Consider the following 22930-nt stretch of genomic DNA (forward strand, 5'->3'; position numbering starts at 1 on the left):
CTTTCGATTTAGTGATACGGAAATGATATGATCCCATCGGTGGTACTATTTTCAATTTGCAAAGACTACAATCATACTCCAACTCTTCAAAGTTCTCCGTTATGATGGCTGCATGGGTGATACAGATACAAAAAAAAAAAAAATCTTGACAGTGTCCGTGTGTCCATGGATACAGTGAAGTACAATCAACATACTTAATCTTTCCGTACCCTTTACTTTTGAATAAAGTTTTGTAGCACCCGTTCTACCTCTTTGACATTACATAAATGTGTCAAAATTTTATATATTTTAGCATGGTCTAGATAAATTCGTCATTGTAAAGTTTTGGGGATAATTCGTTTTCAAATATCAAGCTGAAGGCCATATGAGCTATCGCCATCACTTGGCATCCGTCGTCGTTAATATTTTTTCAAAACTCTCCTCCCAAGACACAACTTGACCATGCAATAAAAAACAAACTTGGTTTGAATGTTTCTTGGCGTATCCTGCTGAGAACTGATGTGAGAATTTTCCCCATTTTGCCTGATTCTTACAAAAACTTACACTTAAGTAAAACATAAAATTGTCGCCATTCTACTATCAAATCATGAATTAATTTCACATACATACTGAATTCTACAACAGTACTCGGAACTTATCTTAAATTCAGAATTCGTTTATAGTGTCTTCTTTTAATATATTGGATTATCATTTTGGCCCACTGTAGATATCATGTTAGATATCACCGTTACATTGATTGTGATATTATTTCCCTTGTCTGTATATCTGGACACCTTGTCTTTTTTTGTGACAGCTTTTTTGCATAAAAAGTCAGGAGACACATTTCTAAGTTAGTTATTTCAATTATATCAAGTTGAAGAATATATATGGATATTCTATAATTGCAACTTTTACGCTGCACGAGTGTAGATTTGTTTTTGGTCCAGTTGCAGTCTGTCCTGTTGTATGAGGGTTCTATCCTCGTCCAAGACCCATGGTTGGCCTTGAGATGACTTTTTTTTTTATCCCGGTGGATTTGTCTCTTTGACGTATTTTCCATATCCATTTCATTATGTATTCATTTTTTACTATTTAAACTTGAATTAACAATTAGTTTTTTTAGGTATTTTCCAAAACCATTTCCTAAATATTTAGCATATACAGAAACTGTATGTATATTTTGCTATGTCAGTCTGTAAAAGAAAAATCAAGAGAACCGCGATTCAATAATAATAATTATTGTTATTCCAAGGATAACGCCTAGAAGAGGAAAATACCCAGACACAATAAATAACATGAAATAACCAAAAATATACCTACACAAAAACGAAAGTAAATGTGTAAGCAACCCAACTCCACTTAAACCTTGGAGTATAAACCATGTTCATCAAACGGGCAGGCGCCCTCTGCGCGGAAACATCCACCGAGTTCCTTACAAGATTTATCACCTGGACAAGACGAAAGAATCTGAAGTAAAAAGGGATTATTCTGAATTCTCATCTATTAGAAATGATGTGTTTGTGTTCTAGCTACTGTATGGATACATTGACGATAAGGTCTTTAACATCAATTTTAATTACAACATCTACAGAACACTGAAACTATAAAACATGAAGTCAAAATATTGACAAAAAGAATTACGAAACTTGCAGTTAATTGGAACAAACAATCTGACCATGTGCAAATGGTGATCACCATGAATTAGATGTAGAAGTCTTTATGGCTTTTGAGAATAATATGGAACGGAACCAGAACAAACAGAACTTATCATTCAAACGTTGTTTTCTTTTTTATCCGATCAAAGATTAATTCCCATAACTAAAATTGTAATTTGCAGATTAGTATTGCTCATATGTTAATTTATACATTGCACTACTGTTATAATTTACTCCACTGCAACAAGAAAATTAACAACATTTAGTTTGAGCAAAAACACGAAGATAAATAACACTTTATGTGTGTAAAAATAAAACACAATATTCATTACATTAAAATAAACCTACAACACGAGCATTCCTTCACTTAGATAAACCTACGACACTAACATTTTTTACACTTAGATAAACCTCCGACACTAACATTCACTACACTTAGACAAACATACGACACGATTATCTCCTACACTTAGATAAAACTAAGACACAAACGTACATTTCTTTAATACATGTAGATAAACCTACAACATGTATATGTCTTACACTAAGATAAACCAACGACACGAACATTTCCTACACTTAGATTAACCTACGACACGAACATTTCCTACACTTAGATAAACCTACATGTATATGTCTTACACGTAAAACACGTAAGAATACAATTCGAACGTAGATACAGCTACGGCACAAACCTTTCTTTCACCCAGATACAATTACGATACAAACCTTTCCTTCATTTAGATACAATTACGTCACAAAACTTTCCTTCATATAGATACAACTACGATACGAACATTTCAAACTATTATTCAAAACAACAACAATAGCATAACCTAAACTTTTATAAAATTACAACAAGAACATTATTTACACTTAGATAAAACTACACATTAACAATACTTACACTTAGATAAAACCACACATGAACATTACTCACACTTATGATAAAACTACAATATTATCATTTTTGCCTCTACACAACAATAAACGAATTTTTTTGCACTAACACCACAGTATATCATATATATGTTTTTACTTAACTGAGGAAACACCTGTTTACACAAAGACCCTGCTGCAGAAAGTACAGTACACCTTAAGACCTGATTACACGATCAAAGTTCGTCATCATTTTGTTTTCATTTTTTTAAAAAGAAAATTAAAGTCAAAGAAAACTTTTTCAAAGTTGCATTTTTTACTCAAATAAAGTTTAGTAATTAAAGAGTAATCAAGGAACCAAGATTCTTGCGGAAATCAAAAGAATGTTATCCAGGGACAGGACAGACATGGACAACAGACAAATACAACAAAGAACATAAAATAACTAAAATAATACATACAAAGTAACAAAAGTAAAAGAGCAATTCGGACTCCACTAAAAACTGGGAGCATGGACCAGGTGCACCAGTAGGGTAAGCGTCCTCTGCTTTTCTAGAAACAGCAGCCGAATTGCTCATAAAAATTTAAGTCCGGGGTAAACGAAAGAGGAAAGGAAAACTATGACACGTTAACAAATCAGTTTTCATGGTGCAGATGGATTCACCAAATCCGTCATAAAGACGGGAAAGAAATCAAACATCTCTATTTGTTTTTTTATTTACATTCCGAAAACACATTTTGGTCGGTCAAATTCCATCAAAGTCCGTAAAATCAATTAAAAAATAGGAGACATTTGACTTTGAAAACTAACCATTAAGTCAAGTGTATGCAGAATGTTGGCATAAAGGAATTTTGAAAATATATTGTACATACAGGTGTCTATTTTTAACTGTACTTATCATAAATGTGATTACATGTAACTGATTGGAAGAGCAATCACGGAAACTAAGATGTTTGTGAATGCATTGTTCATACAGGTGTCTGTTCTAAGAGTTCGGTTTGGACTTGTATAACTGTAATGATCATAAATGTGTTAACATCTAACTGATTTGGTTCCTCTTTATCTAGTATCATGTGTCATGGAATAAACATTTTCTGATTATTTCTTCGGAAGCTAGTTTGTGTTTCTGAGTAGAAATCTGGTGAGTGTGCCAATGTCTTCTATGTCTTTGTTACTTTCACTCTCACAGGAAATGTCCTTTTTCGGTGAAATGATCTGTATCTGAACAATTTTCTGGAAATGGAAACAAGTATAGCAATCTAAAAATTGTTATCTTGAAGCAATGTTAGAAAATTTTAACCATCTTCCCGTTTTTGTATTGTGTAATTGAAACAATATGTGTAACCAAACGTACTGGATGCATTCAAGTAGCTCTCCAGCTAAGAATCACGCAAAATGTGATACACGGTTGGAAAGCCTACATATATATATTTTTTAAATTGTTATAGTAAACAGAAATTAACATGTGGCTTTTCATAGAACTCTTGTTCATAAGAGATAAAAAAAAATCATATAGAATGCACTGCATGTAGAATTTGAAATTGAGGGAGATAACGTAGTGAATGACTGTTGGATTTTCTATGTTGATTATCTCCTGAGAGCAGAGAGATTGGAATGAATAATTATACATTTTATCATATAGAACTATAAAGCAAATTAATTACAAAAATAAAAATATGTAACCTATTTTTAGGTGTATCACATTTTACAGGATTTGCATGATTCTTACAAAGACTGCTACTTACGTTAATATCAAAATTTTCACTACCCACTGTTTTGCCCTAACAAGCCTAAATAATATTTCTGTCTAGACTGGTTCTAAAATAATTGCTTTTTACATGAATATTTCTTTGTTGTCATGTTGTAATAAGTTTATGGATGTATTTATTCAATTACTACATGTGTATTTTTGTTTTTAACTACGATTTGCTTTTGAATGGAGATTTCTTTGTTGTCATTTTATACAAGTATGGAGTTTTTTTTCAATTAATACAAGTGTGTTTTTGTTTTTAAATACAATTATCACCGTTCAACAGATTTATTTTTGGTTAGTTTTTTTTTAATTAACTGATAATTTTTTTCTGTCACCTTCTCAGTATAATTTGGATGCTTTAGGCATTACAATTAAGCCCATAAAAGTATGTTCGAAAACTGCCTGTGGTGTGATGGTTTCTTCGATTCTTAAAACGATATTGCCATGTTACCTCATTTTCAATCATGGCTATGATTGAATCTGGATCAATGCTTCCTTTCAAGGTATAACCGTTCTGATGCAAGTGTGCAACTGTGCTAACAACAGAAGAAAACAGAAGATAACTCTCCTTTGGTTTTAAACGCCTCATTCCAACCAATTTTCTCAAGCTTCGACACTCCAAGTGTAAGTCCTCATGGCAGTCTTGTAAAAGTATCCACGCTTTGTGTTCAGTCTCAGAATCTGAAAAGAGTCCATTGAGATGCTGAGAATGTCTTTTGTATTTGATTTACTAATAAGATTATGGATCAAGAAGGGCATTTAAAATATGACAAAACTTGCAATGAAAATAACGACAAATAAACATGATGAACACTGCAATTATCAATTAACATTTCTTTGTATGGAATACATTGGAGTTAGTCCATAAATTGAATTCTTTTTAATTAAATGTTAACATTACGTTTACGTCTTCTTCTGTGGATTGTTGGCTTGTTCGTAACTTTTGCTGTTAGACTTCTTACAGCATGACTTTTCTAAGTTGAATATAAAAAATAATCATAATGTTTTTCTCATATATTTGCATAAAATTTAATTTCAGAAGTAAAAAGCTTTCTGATTGGATAAAAGGGGAGCAATCAAGGAAACCAAGACTCTAGCGGAAACCAAACAAATGCAACCCAGGGACAAAGACCAGACAAGGAAAACAGACAAATACACCAAAGAATATAAAAATAACCAAAATAATACATACAAAGTAACAAAGGTATCTCCGACTCCACTAAAAACTAGGAGCATGGACCAGGTGCACCGGTAGGGTAAGCGTCCTCTGTTTTTCTAGAAACAAGTTGCTCATAAATAGAAAAGTCCGGGGTAGACGAAAGAGGACAGGAAATCTACGACACGTTGTATAAATCAGTTTTCGTGGTGCAGATGGATACACCGTAACCATCCACGAGTTCATGATGACGACCATAAAACTTCTGAGGTGATGACTTCAATCTTATAGCAACATAACCATGTTCCAGAAGCCTAATTGTGAGAAGTCTAGCGCGATACAAAAAGTTTGCGTATTTACGACAAGCTCTGGCATAACATATTTAGGTTATTCTATCATAGACAGAAACAATACAACTAGCAATACTCAAATAAAATCATCTTTATATGCTGAACGTTATCTTATTGTTTGGTTGATATATTTTTGTATCTTATTTCGTAGATTTTGAGAAAAAAATGTATTTTGACTGTTCCAGTCAGAAACTCCCACATGGTATGTATAGTTCATTAATAGATTAAGTTCTACACCAACAAGACGCAATCTGTATATACCTGGTTCAGAACGATGGAGAATGTGTACAACAGTGGATTTAAGGCAGAATTTATTGGCAATACAAACACAGCTACCCACAAATAAACATCAGAAGAAAAAGTATGTCCTCCCAATGCAAAAATTCCTGAAAATATGTAGAATAGTATATGTAAATTCTATTGTTTTGCTAATGATAAACAATATTTTTGAGATTATTCATCAAAACGTATACATAAAGGTATCAATAGATTATTTGTAACATAATATTAAAAACTTTAAGAAAAAAATATAGTATCTGATTAAGTAATAGATTGTGACATTTGTCAAAATCGTTTCTGTTTATCCTCTGTTAGAACATGAAAACAATTGTTTGGAAATACCCCAAAATTCCTCAAATCTATGATTTCATCTTCTGGTCCTACTATTGTGGTAGTTTAATAGACATAAGCAGTAAAAACCTACAATCATACAGACTACTAATCCATTATATTCACTACATGTATAAACAGATAAGTGGGTATAATTTTTTTCTGAAAAAAATTTATTAGCTTCGTTCATTTCAATGGAAAATAATAACAAGAAAGAAGAAAGAGGGGTATTTCAAATGCCATTTATTTAACATACCCATCAATCCTATCGGAAACCAGCACAAAAAGTCGGTCAAAACGACAAGAAAAAGTCGTCTAGCTAGTGCTATATCCTGTCTGGAATTCCTAGCAATTACTCTGTTGCTACTCTTTGCGGAATTGTAAATATTGTTTTGGCAAACTACAATCGTGAGAAATGCCATCGAGTTGTAAAAGATGAAAATAGCTGCCGAGTATTCCCAGCCACATGTCTTCCTTCTGGAAAATGGGAGCGCTAAGCAAACGGCAGTTCTAGAGTAGAATTCTTCAGAGAAGTACGCAGTGTAGACAACCGGAAGAATGCTAAGAAAAATAACAACTAACCAGCATACGATACTAGCAATTTTCGCCCATTTCAAGGTTATGTGCTTACCTCCTAATGGATATTTCACCTTTAAAAGACAGTCAATTGATATTAACATTAAAAATGTCACGGATGCTTCTGATGACGTCATTGATAACACCCCAGCAAAGATACAATACAAACTTTTCCGCCACGTACGGTCATACAAGATATAGTCTCCTTTGTAGTAAACATCAGCGGCAGCAATAATAATGAGATAAATGCCCATCAGTAAGTCTGAAATACTCAGATTTAGAACGAAGAACCCATGTGTTTTGCGCAGTGTTTCGTGTGGAATTGTAAGACGGTAACAAATAACACCAGCATTCCCTATCAGCGCGCTTAATCCAATTACCCAAAGACTAATGCGTAAAGCATCACTTCTCATAAGATCACTGCAAGATGAAAACTCATCCTTTTGTGGATGACAGTTTTCATCTGAAACTGATTCGGGTTTACGGCAACAGAAAAGGTAGGAATCAGTTCTCATGGTCTTCAATACACTCAAATTGGCAAATACGTCCAAAGGAAATGTTTCTATAACATTGTTCGTCATGTCAATATGCTGTAAGGATTCTAAACCATTAAAACCATAATATCTTATTGTTTTTATCATGTTTCTCGATATATCAAGAAACTGTAATTTTTTAAGACCAACAAAGGCATTTTTTTCTACTATTGCCAACTTTGTGTTAGTAATATCGAGCTTGGTAATGTGATGTAGTGATAAAAATGCCCATGGTTCGATCGTATGTAGTAAAAAGTTTCCTGTAATATTCAAAATTCTCAGTTTTCCAAGACCGAAAAATGTATTTGAAAGCAATATCTCTATTGCATTGTAACTTAAGTCCAAATATAATAGGTTAAAAATTTTCAAAAATGACAACGACGACAAATTCTGTATGCTGCAGTTGTGCAATATTAATTGACCCAGAAGCTGGTAGTCAGGAATCGAAAAGTTGTTTCCTATAAAGTTTGAATGACTCAAATCTAACTTCCTAACATTCTTAGTCGCAGAGTTGTAAACAAAATTTACGTCAATGTGATGGCATACCAGGACATTAATACGACAAGAACAGCCTGCTGGACATATGGAGTCACATTCCAGTTCATCATCCCTCATAGGACAGTCTGTGTTGCCATCACAAACTTTGTCTATCGTCAAACATATTGTAGATCTCTGACATCTGAAGAGTCCGGGACATTGCAAAGAACCTAAAAATGTAATAAAATTATCATAAATGAATTAAGAAAAAATCGAATACCCTGTTAAGTATATCACTGATTTGTTTAAATATCTTTGTACAGAATTGTTGTCGAATTTCCTTTTCTTATCATTTTATCTATTCATCAGTTATGTATGATAACATCTACATTTATCAAAAAGTGCATACATGTTTAAAAGTATTATTTTATTTATTTATATAACTGTTATCATAAATGTATTTTATTCCATATACATGTATACACATTAGATGCTGAAATCACATATTTTATATGCTGGAGGAGTCAAAGGTGCACACTTATAAGAAAAACATTGGTCATTATTATTTGTATCGCATAGCGATTTATATGTATTAATTTGCATTGTCGGTTATCAATAATTTATTTCGTTTCCAATAATGAAATGCAAATAAGTGTCAGTCTCTGTAAGAATCAGGCAGTGGGTGGACATGGTATGGAAAAACCACCATTTTGAAAGTTTAATTTGACTATTTGCACAAACAGAATCAACGATTTTCGATATCACAATAGTAAACTGAGTTAAAATGTCATTGAAATGTACTGAAAATGAAAATTTAAAAAGAGATAACTTTGTAAAACATATTTTTCTAACATTCTATTGAAACAAGTCTGTTATGTCCTAAGCCACTTATACGGAGATCGAATGCTCTTTTCAAATAGGGAATTATCCTTGAGTGAAACTGTGTTGTCAGATATCATGTTTTTGATTTTTTCCACATCGCCTGATTCTTACAAAAACTTATACTTAAAATGTCGATGTTCATATTTACATTATGCCCCAAAGGCTTTATAAATGCTGCAGATATTACGTCAGTTTCTAAATGAGTTTATATTCTATGTGGTCAAAAGGTATTCATTAAACTACGATAGTCAACCTTCAACCAGGATCGGTACTCCATCGTCGTCATTTGTGATTTTCCTCGTTGAAAGAAACTCCAAACAAAATAACATTTCAATTTCCGCTATGTACCTTATTTTTAACTGAAAATATTTTACGTTTTGCACCAAAGTTGGTAAGATCTTTAGTAAGGACTTGTAAATTGAATAAACACCAGAAATAATTATACGAGCAAACCATTTCTATATTATAATGATAATTTTATTTCAAATAAACATGAAAAGTCAACGTTCTCTGCTGACTAAGCAATGCTCATGCACGTGCCTACAACTATTTGCCATTTTCCGCGAAACTATGTACTGGTAAAAAAAATGCTGCACTCACTGATAAGCAATGCCTACTCCATACTACAAACCATTACCTTTCCCATTTTACTAACCACAATTCAGTTCGTCGTTGCCATGTTGACAATGTTTGATGCCGTCACAAACCATTTCAGATGAAATACAGAAGCTTTTCGGACATTTGTAGAATCCTGATGGACATGCGAAATACTCTTAAAGTAAAAACACAAATGTTAGGACCATGGACGTTGACTGATTGCAATTAATTTAAAATTGACAATAAAAAAGAAACTTGGTATTTGTTTCACATCATACTATTTTTCAAACTAGAGTTGTCTTTTTTTTAGGTTGATGTTAGTATATGATGGATTACAATGCCATTATATTGAAATAGTTGTCTTATTTGGAAGAAAATCATTATATATAAGAGAAGGTAGAAAATTCACAATTGAAACACTGATAATTAAATTATTTCTGTTTATCATTTCTATACACATTTTTGTCAAGGAAGGCTATTTATAGCCTGAACTTGACATAGAGATCGTTGGCAAGTGGGATTCAACCGGAAGTGGGATATTGCCACATGGAACCGCCTAAATATTCCGCGGTCTGTTCTCTTTACCCTCCCCCTTTTCCACCTTGCAAATTTACGTTAGTATATCGCTCCGCCGCCGATCAATATATGATGCTTTATTTTTCGTAGGAGATGGAAGTATTATGGCATCAAAGCTTTTGTAATATTTGTTGAATTGCAATATTTCTATGATTATCTGCTTATTTTAAACTAATTGAATTTTGTCTTGGCAAACAGAACTATTTTTACCTCCAATAACCGAAAACAATATGGCGTCGGAAGGACAAGTGACTAATTTCAAAGTACTAACGCCATATTGATTATTACAGTATCTAGAAAGTGCTGGAATACTAATAAAAAACTTATTTGCAAGTGTGTTTAAATAACACAGTGAGCAATTATACCACCCAAAAACGTGTTTGATTGAGGTTTTCGGATTTTCAATCTGGTTTTTGAGGTTTTTTGTTATTCGAGCAACCGGGGTCAAACATTCACAAGAAGATGTCGGAAGTTTTTAATGACGGATTTTTTTACCTGCAATGTACACTCTTTGAGTTGTTAGTATATTGTTAATGACCACCATTACAAGATGGGTCCTGTAGGTTTGAAAGTGTAAATATTTTGTCAATCTTACCAAGGAGTTGAATGTAGACTACTATCATGTCTATAAAAATCTATTGAGAATGTCGAGAGCTTCTAATAACGGATTTATGGAGCTGCAATGTACGCTTATTGTGATGTACGAAAAACGTAAGTATAGTTTTAATGTTTATGATTACAGTGAGGGGGTTTACATCCCTCCTTTTTATGGGAAAATTATAATTTTCATGTGTAAAATTGACAAAAATGGCAAATAATGTCCTAGCACCCCCTTTTTCTCAGGAAACCAAGCTGCCACCCCTCGTTTTCAAAATGTGTGGATGTGCTTGTGCCAGATCCTGAAGGTTTGAAAGTTCTATGTATAGTGTTTGTAAATTACAGGTATTTTTGTGAAGAATTTTGATAACAAATATTTTTACATATGCTAAGAGTTTTCAACTGGTTCTATATTTTATACACATTGTACTGTTAAATACATGTAAATCCTATATACATATATATTATGTGTGTTGGATTTGATCCCAGGAATTTAAAATGCAACCAATGTGTACACGTACATGAATAAACATACAAATGTACATGTAGCAAACAATATGAAGTATTTAAACTAGAAAATAAACATTCGAATCATGGAATTGTTAAATTGATATGATTTCAAAGCAGAAACATAAATAGTGCCTGGTTTCAAAGGCAAGAATGAAAGGCAATATAATTAAAATTAGATCTTAATTGCTCCACCTTTTTTCTATGTCACATGAAGTAATGAATCTGAATTAGACTGGGATGAAATTTAGGCCATGTGGCATATTTATCACATTCGGTGGTTGATATTGATCTATCAAAAAGAGGGATATCTAGTAAAAATTAGGTATCTATATGTAGCCAAACAAACTCTTAGAGCATAACATTCCTGCTGAAAATTTATTTAAATATGTTAAAAATGATTTGATTACATTTTGATTGTATTAGAAATAGCCCCATTCTCAAATTTTCAATTTCAATAATTATCATTGTGGCTAACCTGTGATTTGAATACCCTATATCACACCCCTAGGTCTAGACCTATATCACATACTGTAAATCACATCCCTAGACCTACATTGTATATCGCATATCCTATGTCACACCCCTAGACTTATATTGCATCCCCTAATTCACAAGCCTAGACCTATTTTGTGTACCCCTAGACCTATATTGCATACTGTACAAATGTTTATCACACCCCTAGACCTATATGGCATACTGTATATCACACCCTTAGACCTACCGGGTATATGGCATACCACATATCACACCCCTAGACCTATATGGCATACCATATATCACACCTTTAGACTTATATGGCATACCATATACTACACCTCTAGACCTATGTTGCATACTCTATATTACACCTCTAGACCTACATCGCATACCCTATATCACACCCCTAGACCTATATTGCATACCTTACATCACACCCTACACAGAACACACTTGAAGTATAATTAAAATATATGTTTTAATGAACATGAAATGGCAAAATCTGTATCTGATGCGGTATCAATCCTCGACCTATATTACCCCGCGACCAATAGCCCTAAGTGGGTTGACACAGGACTCTTGTGTTGATACCGAATGTGATACAGATTTTGGCATGTAATATTCAGTATGAAATGTAAATGTGTATTGTGTCCATATAGATGCAAGTCATAATTGACTATCAATATGGTTCATTTTTAGTGCACTGTCAAGATGTACATGTATATTTAGAATGCAGATCTTAAAGTTGGATACAGGATTTTCATGACACATGAAAGACACAGTCAATTAGGTTAAAAATTCTATGTCCATGAAAGTGGATTGAAAATATGATGGATATCATGACAAAAGTAGACCTTTCCTAAAAGCTGATTTTCAGGGACATTAATACATGTACAAAGTATTAGGTAAGTGAAGGTATACATAAGTTTGTTCATATACTTCCAATGTACACAATGAATTGACATTTTCAGAACTGGTGATAGGTCTACAGTAAACATTGCTTGTAAAGAACAGTTGTCATATGTCTTAGCAAAATTTGCAGTTTACATTTGTTTGTCTGTGAACTGGAAATTTTTACTGAAAACTACAAAAATACATGTGCATATACTCTAACTATGGTTACTGGCATATGCAGTACAGTATTAATTAAAGATTTCATACATGAAATTATAACATTTGAAATATAATAATACATGTATCAAATTTGTTATATACTTTACAGTGTGATATTAATTGCTCATAAATAAATCACCATAAGGGGATGGATCCAGATATTTTGAAATGGGGGGCGCAGAAATCATTATAAATCATCAGGTAACTAGAAACCATACATGGGAGAAGACCTGGATCAATATCATTAGTAAACTTTCCAGTTTCTGTATTTAGAAGTTTTGTGTCACCAAGAACTTGAACTGTTTACTTCACATTCTGGATCTACTTGAAATGAAGTCCTTCAGAATTTGGAAAATTTTGAGTAGATTACAATGCCACAAAGAGTCTGTTAACCCGGATTCCGGATTCTCCACCAAAAATCTGTCACCAAGAGCCAGTTGAGCATGAGGTTAGGGGAATTAACTCTGTATGCTTGGCTCCAGTGACTCGGGATATTTATGTAGGTTAAGACTCTTGTACTGATATGTGGCAAAGTAACTACAAATAAAGTTTCAAGTATGTATGGGGTAAACTATAGAATAGAGTAAGAAACAGTAACAGTGAAGTTAACAACAGTACAGAAGGAATACAGTAGAACCTACAGAGTCATCTAATTCCAGTTACTCCGAATCATCCGTAACCAGCTATCCGCAAACGTTACTGATTCATTAGACTTCTAAGGAACAGATTCCAGTACTCGCCGGATCAGAACTTAACCTTCTGAACTTTATCAAAATTCATTTAAATTTGGATTTAGTGAATTTGGACATTGTTCAATTTGAAAATTAACATTATAGAACCAGAAACTGTGACAATCTTAATAGTGCATTTTATATTTTGGTTACTTTTGGCTATTGTTATTATTAAATTATTGTTTAATTTCTTCAGTCTATTTATGGTCCAAAACTGACAATTGCTCAAGACTGGCATGTATTTGAGCAATGATAACATTTGTTTGAAATATGTCAAAAGCTAATTATAAGATAATAATTAAATGAAAGATGAAAACACATTTGTAACTCTAATTAAGCAATTGAACAATAATAATCAAAAGAGAGTAACCTTAAGCCATCTGTTACATTTGACATATTAATCTCAGGTCTTATTCCTTAATTGCTTACAAAAATAATATAGACAAGAAGAATGAAAATTGATTCATAAATTTCTACAAAAATGTTAAAAAAAGAGTTTTGCACCTATGACATGTGTCTAGTACATAAAATGACTTTAATTTATTGTTTTAAACTCACCACTTCAAACCACTTTAATGATCTTCCTGGTTATGAGAGGAGGTGTTTTTCACAATTACCATCTGTCAGTCAGGTGAAAATTAACATATTCTACTCTTACTTATGTTACCTGTTATTAACAATTATTGAAACAAAGATGTGCTCATGAAGTACATTGTACTACATTTTTGTAAAGTTTGTTATGTTTTATTTAAGATAAATTTGAATTATTTTAGAGAAACAAGTGTTTATTTTTTCTTAATTAAGACAGCTGATAGAGATATTTTAAGAATAACATTTCAGAACACTGAAATATAATATATATTTATTGTATTAACTTTTTATAATGTAGGACAGAAATTATAATGTTACAGAAATTCTGTTTGCAAAATTTCAATCTGCCAGTACTGACTAGGTGGCTTAAAAATCAGTAAAACCTGGGATAATGATAACCACCCAACCTCTGTTTTTGCCTGATTTTGCACACAATTATATGTACATGTAAGAATATTTATCATCAAGAGGAGGTTTCTGTACTTCCATGTGATGTGGCTAAAATACATATATATTTTCATGCATTTACATATTGTTACATATTGCGATTATCAAAGGCAGTGTCATCATTTTTTCCTTGATTTCTTTTCAGTGGTAATCCCTTTAAAGCTTTACTAGATGTAGTGAGAAGAAAGCAAAAGCAAAATTGACTATTTTTGTGCTGGGACACTATTTAGGCATGCAACAAAGTTCATGATTCTCAAGTGCTGGTACATGTCAACATCTCTTAATAAAAACTACAAATATGAAGTCTGGTTTCGTAGCACTTATTTATATTCAAAGTGCATTTGTTATAAAGAAAGACTTAATATTTCCTGTATTCACTACATCTCTTTATCATTGACTTTCCATCTTGATTGGAATCTTAAATTGCTAAAATATATGAGATACAAACAATTTTTTTTTCAGTTTAAAGATCTTTAAACTGCATAGTAGTTTTGATAACAAGAGTTTGTATCCTTGTTTGAATTGAAAAAATTCTAGAGAAAGATAATTTTATTGTAAAAAAGTGTATAGATTAGACATTTTCAACTCAGGGCCTAATCTAGACAACAATGACAAGGACAAACTTTAGTAAATTCTGTTTGAAAACTAACAATATTGACAAATTTGTTCATTTAATCTATTACAAATCATGGCCAAAGAGAGCACAAAGAAGGAGAAGGTTTTTGCTCATTTCTCCTGTTAGATTAGGTCCTTGGCCAAACTAGTTCCCTTAATCCACAGGATTTATTTCTACTTCATGCATCTTCAATCCGTAATTTCAAAGTGTGGATTTTTTCTTACTTAGAAAATCCATCTAATATTGGTAGTCAGTGATTCACAGTGGAGATCATATTTTGAAGAAATGCTGGTTTAGGTGTAAAGTGTCAAATTTGAGGACATAAACGTACACAGCCAGAAATACCAAAAACAATAGAAGGAAAGACGATCCATAAATACATGAATAAACAAGCAGTATTGACATGCATTTCATTAAAACAGACAGTTCTCTTTAAATTGACTAAGTTTTTGATCGGTTTATTTAGCTTGCAATTTGGTTACATGAATATTTATGAGGTCTCCCTTGACTCAGTGCCTCAGCACTTTGATTTTGTAACGGGGTTGGTTCGCTGCTCAGTTAAAGAATAACAAGGATTTCAAAGTGCGAAATCATTTAAGATCTTTCACATTAAAACAATATTAATAGAAAAAAAAATGATGTGTCGGTGTGTTCGTTTTTGAGATATAAGCATTGAAATTTTGGCCGGAAAAGATTTCTCTAGATTTTCCATAGGGTTTGTCTTTGTAGGTTTCATCTATTAAAACCACGTAAAATTAACACATATTTCATTAAATGCTCTTAAATAACAATTCAAGGCGTGTTTAATGAAATTATAAAAAGAAAGTAAGAAGGGCTCACTGGGCAAAGCATATTCATGCTCTGAAATGGATGAAGCCTGAGGAGTCCGAAACTCTTAAAATAACACGTACAAGAGCAGAGACCATCCTTAATAGTCATTCAAGGATGAATCGTTTCATTTAATGTTACATATATAAATTCTGTGTCTTTATTGTTAAGTACTAAGGGTGCATTCAAAATTAGTATCAAATTTTAAAACTTGCTTCAGGAGTTATATCAATCTTTTTTTGTGAAATGTCGTGTATTGGTTTATATAGGAGATTAAGAACTTAACTCACCACAATATTGCGCATGGGACATATCTCTGCAGGCTGCATAATCTTTATATAAAATGCAGTGATCTGTAAAGTTGTACATTATTCCATTTTTGCACATGCGAGTATCTGACGTTGAATGAACAGAAATATCTGAAACAGTATTTTGATTATGTTTTATCATAGAATTGAAAGACATACATGTAGATGTACATATAAGAATATTACACAGTAATTCAAATAATAAAACATCATGAGAACAACCTATAATCCCAAATAATTTAGTATTCGGTAAATATATGCCTTCTATGAAATGCGTTATCCTATACGCATTTACCCGAAGAGGATGAGTAAAGAATAAACATTGTTTTATAAAACTTATACAGAGAAAAAGGATTTCAACGGCTAGGTGATTATCATTTCGATCTGAACTTTTTGTTTGGAAATGCAAATAACGTTATGATAAGTGAGTTTGGCAAAATATTAGCGATCAACTTTGAGCTGGTCTTGTACAGTACTTGTTTCTGAATAATTCAAGACGAATGTTAGGACAAATGCAGATTGATACAAAATGGAGGACATCATAAGTTGGTGCAGCTTCTTTGTTGTTTTTTTTCTTTTGTTTTCGTTTCATAATGTTTTTTTTTCTAAAAATAGTTATGAACTATTGGACCTTATACCATTAATAATTAAGCTAATACCTATGCTACTTTAAACTCAGTAGTTCATATTGAAGCTTCATACGTATTGTCACTATTCTCATAATTGGCATTTGATGATTTGGTCGTTTAAATTAATTCAGAAAAAAAACCCTCAAAAAGTTGAAAAGTATTTCATAATACAATCACTAGCCACGACTTTTGTAGCAGATATCAAGCATTCTAAAACAAATGGATATGTGTTCAAAATACCTAATGTATTTTGAAAACGCTGCAACGTCTGCAAAAACAAACAGTAGTGAATAACCCAAATTTTATCACCAAATGGACAACTGATTTCAAATGGTGAAAACACAAGACAAGACAAATATTTTAGTTAACCTCAGACAAATGCGTGTACAAGAAGACAAAACACAAACAAACGCACAATATATACAGTACGACTAGCCATCAATGTCACTTAACCACATAAAAAGTAAGCTTACTGATTTAGTATAATATTTTAATGTTAAAGAAATGGTTAAATTTTTCTGATATAGATGACTAAGTTCCTGTACAAATACATATTCTTTTAGGAATTGTATATAGTATATTGTGGTATATAACACACACGAAGATTTTATATGATTATTATAACATATTAAAAGGAAGTAAAATTCATTTCCAAAACCATGGCAGAATCTATTTTGTCTCGGTATTCCGGATCATTGTCAAGTTTTAATCGGAAATTAAATATTTGAGCATCTATGTTTTGGCTATGTTTATTCGTCAGTCATATTGAGCCTAAGTAAATAAGTTTAAATTCTTTAAAAAAGAATTAATTCTCCGCTCGAATAATTACTCATTTTGGAAAACCCGTTCTGAATGAGTAGGTCATTTAGATTATGCGTTGTCAGACTTTTAATAACAATCTGTCCATCGATATTTGATCATTCCAGATGAAACTTAAACCACAATCGTCAAATACCGATTTTACACATGAAATTCATTTAAATTTCAACGGATTCCCTATATGAAGTTAAACATACACGTGTATCCTACGTGTGTTTCTTGCTTGCACGAGAACGGGAAGTTTACATGAAATGATCGCTTAGCTTTGAACATTACCCAGTTTCCGATTCAGGCACTGAGGCTCGTTACAAGACTATATAGGTCAGATACATTAGCACGCCCCGATATTTATGAATATTCATTGTTTTTGCTTGTATTAGAACGGGAAGTTTACATCAAATGATAAAATGATCGGTTAACATTGAATTTATGTAATATTATCCAGTTTCCGATTCGAACATTGGCGTTCGTTACAATTGATTATATAAAATCATATATATTATCAGGACACAGATATCTATATATAGCCATTGCCAATTGTCTAATCTTGTTCTGGATGATTGAAAACATTCGGGTCAGAGTACGCAATAATATCAAGGGAACCAAGACTTTAGCAGAAGTCACCCGGTTTTAGAGCATATCGCACTTGTATCATTTCGGATGTTGACAGTAAGCCAAAATTAGTGACAATGAATATTTGACGTTTGCGACTTTGAAGACTTCAGTCTTTGATTTTTTAAAATCTAGTTATCTTATTTTTAATACAACAGCGGTAATTGGAACAAGAACAAGTAATATGTATGGAACATCAGCGACGTTCTAAATATGTATAATGTAAGACCAGAACTATAATCAATGACTAAAAAATATTCTGACGGAAGTGAGTCGACACGGAAGTAGACAATTGCAGAAGTGCAGAGGTGTTTTTTTTTGTCTTTTAATATATCTATGAATACTATTTTTTATCATTTAATAATAATTTGGAAATTATTGACATCGTAAAAATGTGTTAAGCTTTCCCATAAGAAAGTCTTACACATTCTCCTTACTGAATGAGACATCGCCCATAGCAACATGATGGTGCACCGTAAAAAAGATTCAACGGCCGTCCATGTGTGTTTTAACGAAACAGTTTGAGGGCACACATTGAGCTCTGTCCATCATATACATAGTTTAAAATCATATTAAGACATAAGTTTCCTTCTTGACCGCATGGTAGATTAAATAGTGAATAATGTGTAAATATAGATTGGCATATTTTGCTTTCACCAAATACGGACGTTGATGAAATTCGCAAAATATTTTCTGTCCAGTTTCTAAAAATTGCAAGGAAATGCATTCCAACAAAAACAGTGCTTTTCACATGACGAACCCTAGTTCAATAATGCAATCTGGCGCGAAATACGAAAGCGAGATCACTTTCAGAAAATCGGTACTAAATTCATGCGCCATGAAAACTGATTTGTTCAATGTGTCATAGTGTTTCGTCTACCCTGGACTTGACTTTTTTCGAGCAACTTGGCGGGTGTTTCTAGAAAAGCAGAGGACGCTTACCCTACCGTCGCACCTGGTCCATGCTCCTAGTTTTTAGTGGAATCCGAGTTGCTCATTCATGCTTTTGTTACTTTCTATGTATGGTTTCAGTTACTTTTTGTACTTTGTTGTGTATGTCTGTTTTCCATGACTGGTCTTTGTCCCTGGATTACATTCTTTTGATTACCGCTATAACCTTGGTTACCTTGATTATTCTATTCTATTTATTAACCATATAAAGGTTAATAATCTTGAAAAAATTGCAAAATCTGAAGCAAAATATGGACAATATCATTCATGAAAATATATCTTCGCCTATACATAATGAAAAATAATGAAGAACCCGATTATGGAGTAGAACTTAGGGTAAGGGACATAACTCTTACAAATTATTGGAACGTTTGTGTAATGTATTTAACATCAATCTCATGTAAGCATCAAAGTAACTTGGATTGATTTCATTCTGTATCAAATGAAGGCTTTATAGGCTTTGGCGAAATTGAATATGATACGAACATATCACTGATTTCAAGAGTTATGTCCCCTACCCTAGGTCTACCTCCTTAAGTCAAATAAAGGTTCATCAGATATCCCCCACTGAAAACAATGTAATTTCTGGCCCTGAATGTTTAGGGAAATATACGTGTACGACAATAGTTGTAAATGTGCAGTCTTAATGTAGTATATATGGATTTGATATAATTTGATATTTTTTGTATGAATAAATATTATAATGTGTATATTTTTTTATAGATGCATATCATACTTTGACTATGACTTTAGGACTTTCAGTACTTTGATTTTCATTTAGACACACTACATCCTGGGACCTTTATTCTCTCTGTTCTGATTGGTTGTGTGTGAATTCCTTTGTAAATTACACTTTTCAATTTTTCTTGAATTCTGTTGAATTTCTAGTCTCACATTTTGTACTGACAGTTTCTATTTATTCTAGTAATGGATATATTCATATTCATATCTAAAGGTTAGTTACATTTGTTATATTCCGTTGTGATGCATTCTATTGGTATGAAAGACGTATGATTTTCAGAATGAATGCGGATATTCTTTTCATTTTTATGAAAGTTTAGACTTAAAAGTATTTTATTGGAATAACAGTTATATCACTTGCGATATAGCTATTTGATCTAAATATACAGAATATATTATTTTGATATTTATACTATTGTTTTGTATCTAGTAAGATTGGATACATTCAGCTATATAGATATACAGACTTATGAAGTCGTTATTGTTTTTATTCAGATCCAGTAAATTCCTTTTAATTTATCTAAATAACATAATTCCAATGACAATTTTTCACAAAACATTTTTGAGTAACAAAATGGAACACACACATTGAAAATATTATATCGAATGTGAAATAGCATATTAATGTACTAAGAAAATTGAAATACCAATTTAGTAGAAATATTTTAGAAAACTGCATACACTTTACATAAGAACTATGTTGAATCACCCCTCTGCAGTCTGGGATAAGTGTGGAGATGGTAATGCAACTACAGCAAATCGCATTGCAATAGGACCAACTTCCTTTACAAAAATAAAGACCTTGTACTTTGAAACCATTTACCCACGCTACAGTTAGACAGTGGAATGATACCGAATACTTCCTCAGATGGAGGATATAAAATTCAATAAGAGGTAATATTGCATGGGGCAGATCGGTGCCAAGACACTATGGACGCAAATGAACCCCAGAAGTATTAATTAACAGAAAATACCAAATACGCCATTTTCACTGGAACGTAAATACTCTAGGGTTTTTGACATGAAAAATATGTCAATTTAAGTGATTTTTAGTAAGGTAGAGGTACATTTTTTAAACATTTTATCCCGAAATCCTAAGTGTTATCGCAACTTTCTTGGTTCCATTGTTAAGCTGAGACATTTGGCTACACGATGAAATATGTACATGTTATTTTACTTCGTTTTGTAGAAAGAAGAAGTTCGAAAAGTCAAAAAACGTAAAAAATGGATTTTTACCTTAATGAGGTATAAAAAGTAGCCAAAAAAAAAAAACAAAACAAAACAAAAAATAAAAAAAAAAAAACAAAAAAAAAAAAAAACAAAATGCTTCAGTTATTTTTTTTAGCGACAAAAAATTCGTAAATGGGAGGTATAATGGTACCTGTAAATCTTAATTTTGATGATTGGTTTGAGGGGGACGCAGGAGGGGTTATCTGAGCCCACGAACTACTGTATACACGGACTGCGTAAATTGAATTACATTAGTATTCAGTTACGTTGTTCAGCGTTATTTTTAAATGTCCCTATGGAGCAAATATCATTTTAGATAAATCATGTGGATATGGTTTCAAAGAGAAGATGCATACCATTATTTCTTTAAATGTCCTCTATGGAACACACATAGATTGAATAAAACATGCAGAACTATTGAACTAACATACGAACAGAATGTAATTATGTTTAGGGAAATATTTGACTTTGTCAAGTATCTAAAAAGATTTACAATTACTTAATTAATTAAGACCACACATGGTTGGTCACGATAGACATTTTCAGCACTTGCGACTCTTATTCATCTTTTTTCGTTCATTTAACGTATTTTAAATTTTCCTACAACCTAGCCGGGGGCTAGGGCGCTCTGCGCACAGAGCAACTGGGATGCGTGCCCCATGTAGTGGAATGGGGTACCCTGGCGTGTTACATGCTGGGGTTGTCAGGCTATAATACGGAAAACCTGACCGCAAACCATAGTGGTGCACCGTGTTGGGAAAGATGCCACGTTCCTCGCACGTTAAAGAACCCCACTGTGGTATTCTCCTGGAGTAGGAACCATAGGACTCCGCCACAGGAGGCTAAATTGCCCGACCCTACCCACCTCTCCCTATTTCCAGTGGCAATCAAAATTCGTCGACCCCATTGTCCTTGTGTCCCATCCCTTTTTCATTTCATCATCATTTCATGTTCAATTTATCATCAATTTCATGTTCATCGTCTGAATATAGCTGAAATATTGCTGCTCGGGACGTTAAACCCCAACAAACAAACAAACAAACAAACAAATAAATTTTCCTACACGTTGTTGAACCTTAAATTTATTTTATTCTTACATACTTGTATAAAGTATTAAGCGAAAAGGACTTAAAAGTTATGGTTTTAATTGTGTCCAATCCATCTTTTCATATTACAAATAAAGTGTGCTTAAAATATACTCAACCGTATAAACTTACTAGACTCGCACACCACAGGGCCTACGTCAACATTGTAAAAGCTTTCTTTACTAAACGTTTTTTTTGGCAGTACATATTCATCGATTGGTAACTTTGATGTGTCTGTTACAGTAATCCTGTCCGAAAGTGGTGTACTGATATTTTTATTTGTCCAATCTATTCCTCCCACGCACTGACATCTACAAGTATCAAGAAAAATTACATTAGCTGGGAGTTCAAACAATCAATCAAAAGAGTATTTGTTTAATTTGTTGTACACAGATGATTTCCTTTAAAATAAGTAATAACTCCATTTGCAGGTACTGAAGGGATGTTGCAAATGATAAGTGCAAAGTTGACAGCACGGAATGAGAAGTCATTGCATTTGTCGTGTAGTTCGAAAGTTTTCTTATACCATCAATCTTTAAGTGAAGGTTAAGATATGGAACTGACTTTTATTCTTGTTTCTGTTTTTATACATTTAATATATATCGTATAATTATGTCATAAC

The 22930-nt window shown here is 32.6% G+C and overlaps 1 protein-coding gene and 2 long non-coding RNA genes across 3 annotated transcripts in view; 2 read left to right on the forward strand and 1 right to left on the reverse strand.

Moving 5' to 3' along the window:
- Window positions 1-1803: 1803 nt before the first annotated feature.
- The window catches only part of LOC148628992 (uncharacterized), a 78433-nt gene continuing 57306 nt past the window's right edge, over window positions 1804-22930 (reverse strand). The window contains exons 23-30 of the mRNA XM_088542031.1: window positions 22441-22619; window positions 16224-16352; window positions 9506-9622; window positions 6639-8198; window positions 6035-6159; window positions 5169-5241; window positions 4719-4948; window positions 1804-3747 (exon numbers count right to left, since the gene is read on the reverse strand). Coding sequence (XP_088398157.1) covers window positions 3628-3747; window positions 4719-4948; window positions 5169-5241; window positions 6035-6159; window positions 6639-8198; window positions 9506-9622; window positions 16224-16352; window positions 22441-22619 — 2533 coding nt within the window. The 3' untranslated portion in view covers window positions 1804-3627. The remainder of the gene's footprint in view (window positions 3748-4718; window positions 4949-5168; window positions 5242-6034; window positions 6160-6638; window positions 8199-9505; window positions 9623-16223; window positions 16353-22440; window positions 22620-22930) is intronic.
- Window positions 3521-6062, forward strand: LOC148628993 (uncharacterized). The gene is made up of 3 exons (XR_015914702.1): window positions 3521-3655; window positions 4771-4891; window positions 5925-6062. It is a non-coding gene; the product is annotated as an uncharacterized LOC148628993 (long non-coding RNA).
- Window positions 9617-14792, forward strand: LOC148628994 (uncharacterized). Its single transcript, XR_015914701.1, has 2 exons — window positions 9617-12512; window positions 14635-14792. It is a non-coding gene; the product is annotated as an uncharacterized LOC148628994 (long non-coding RNA).

This window comes from Perna viridis, chromosome 1, assembly GCF_037379345.1.
Source record: "Perna viridis isolate PV_CMFRI_1.1 ecotype Kerala chromosome 1, ASM3737934v1, whole genome shotgun sequence".
In the NCBI taxonomy this organism is placed as follows: Eukaryota; Metazoa; Mollusca; class Bivalvia; order Mytilida; family Mytilidae; genus Perna; species Perna viridis.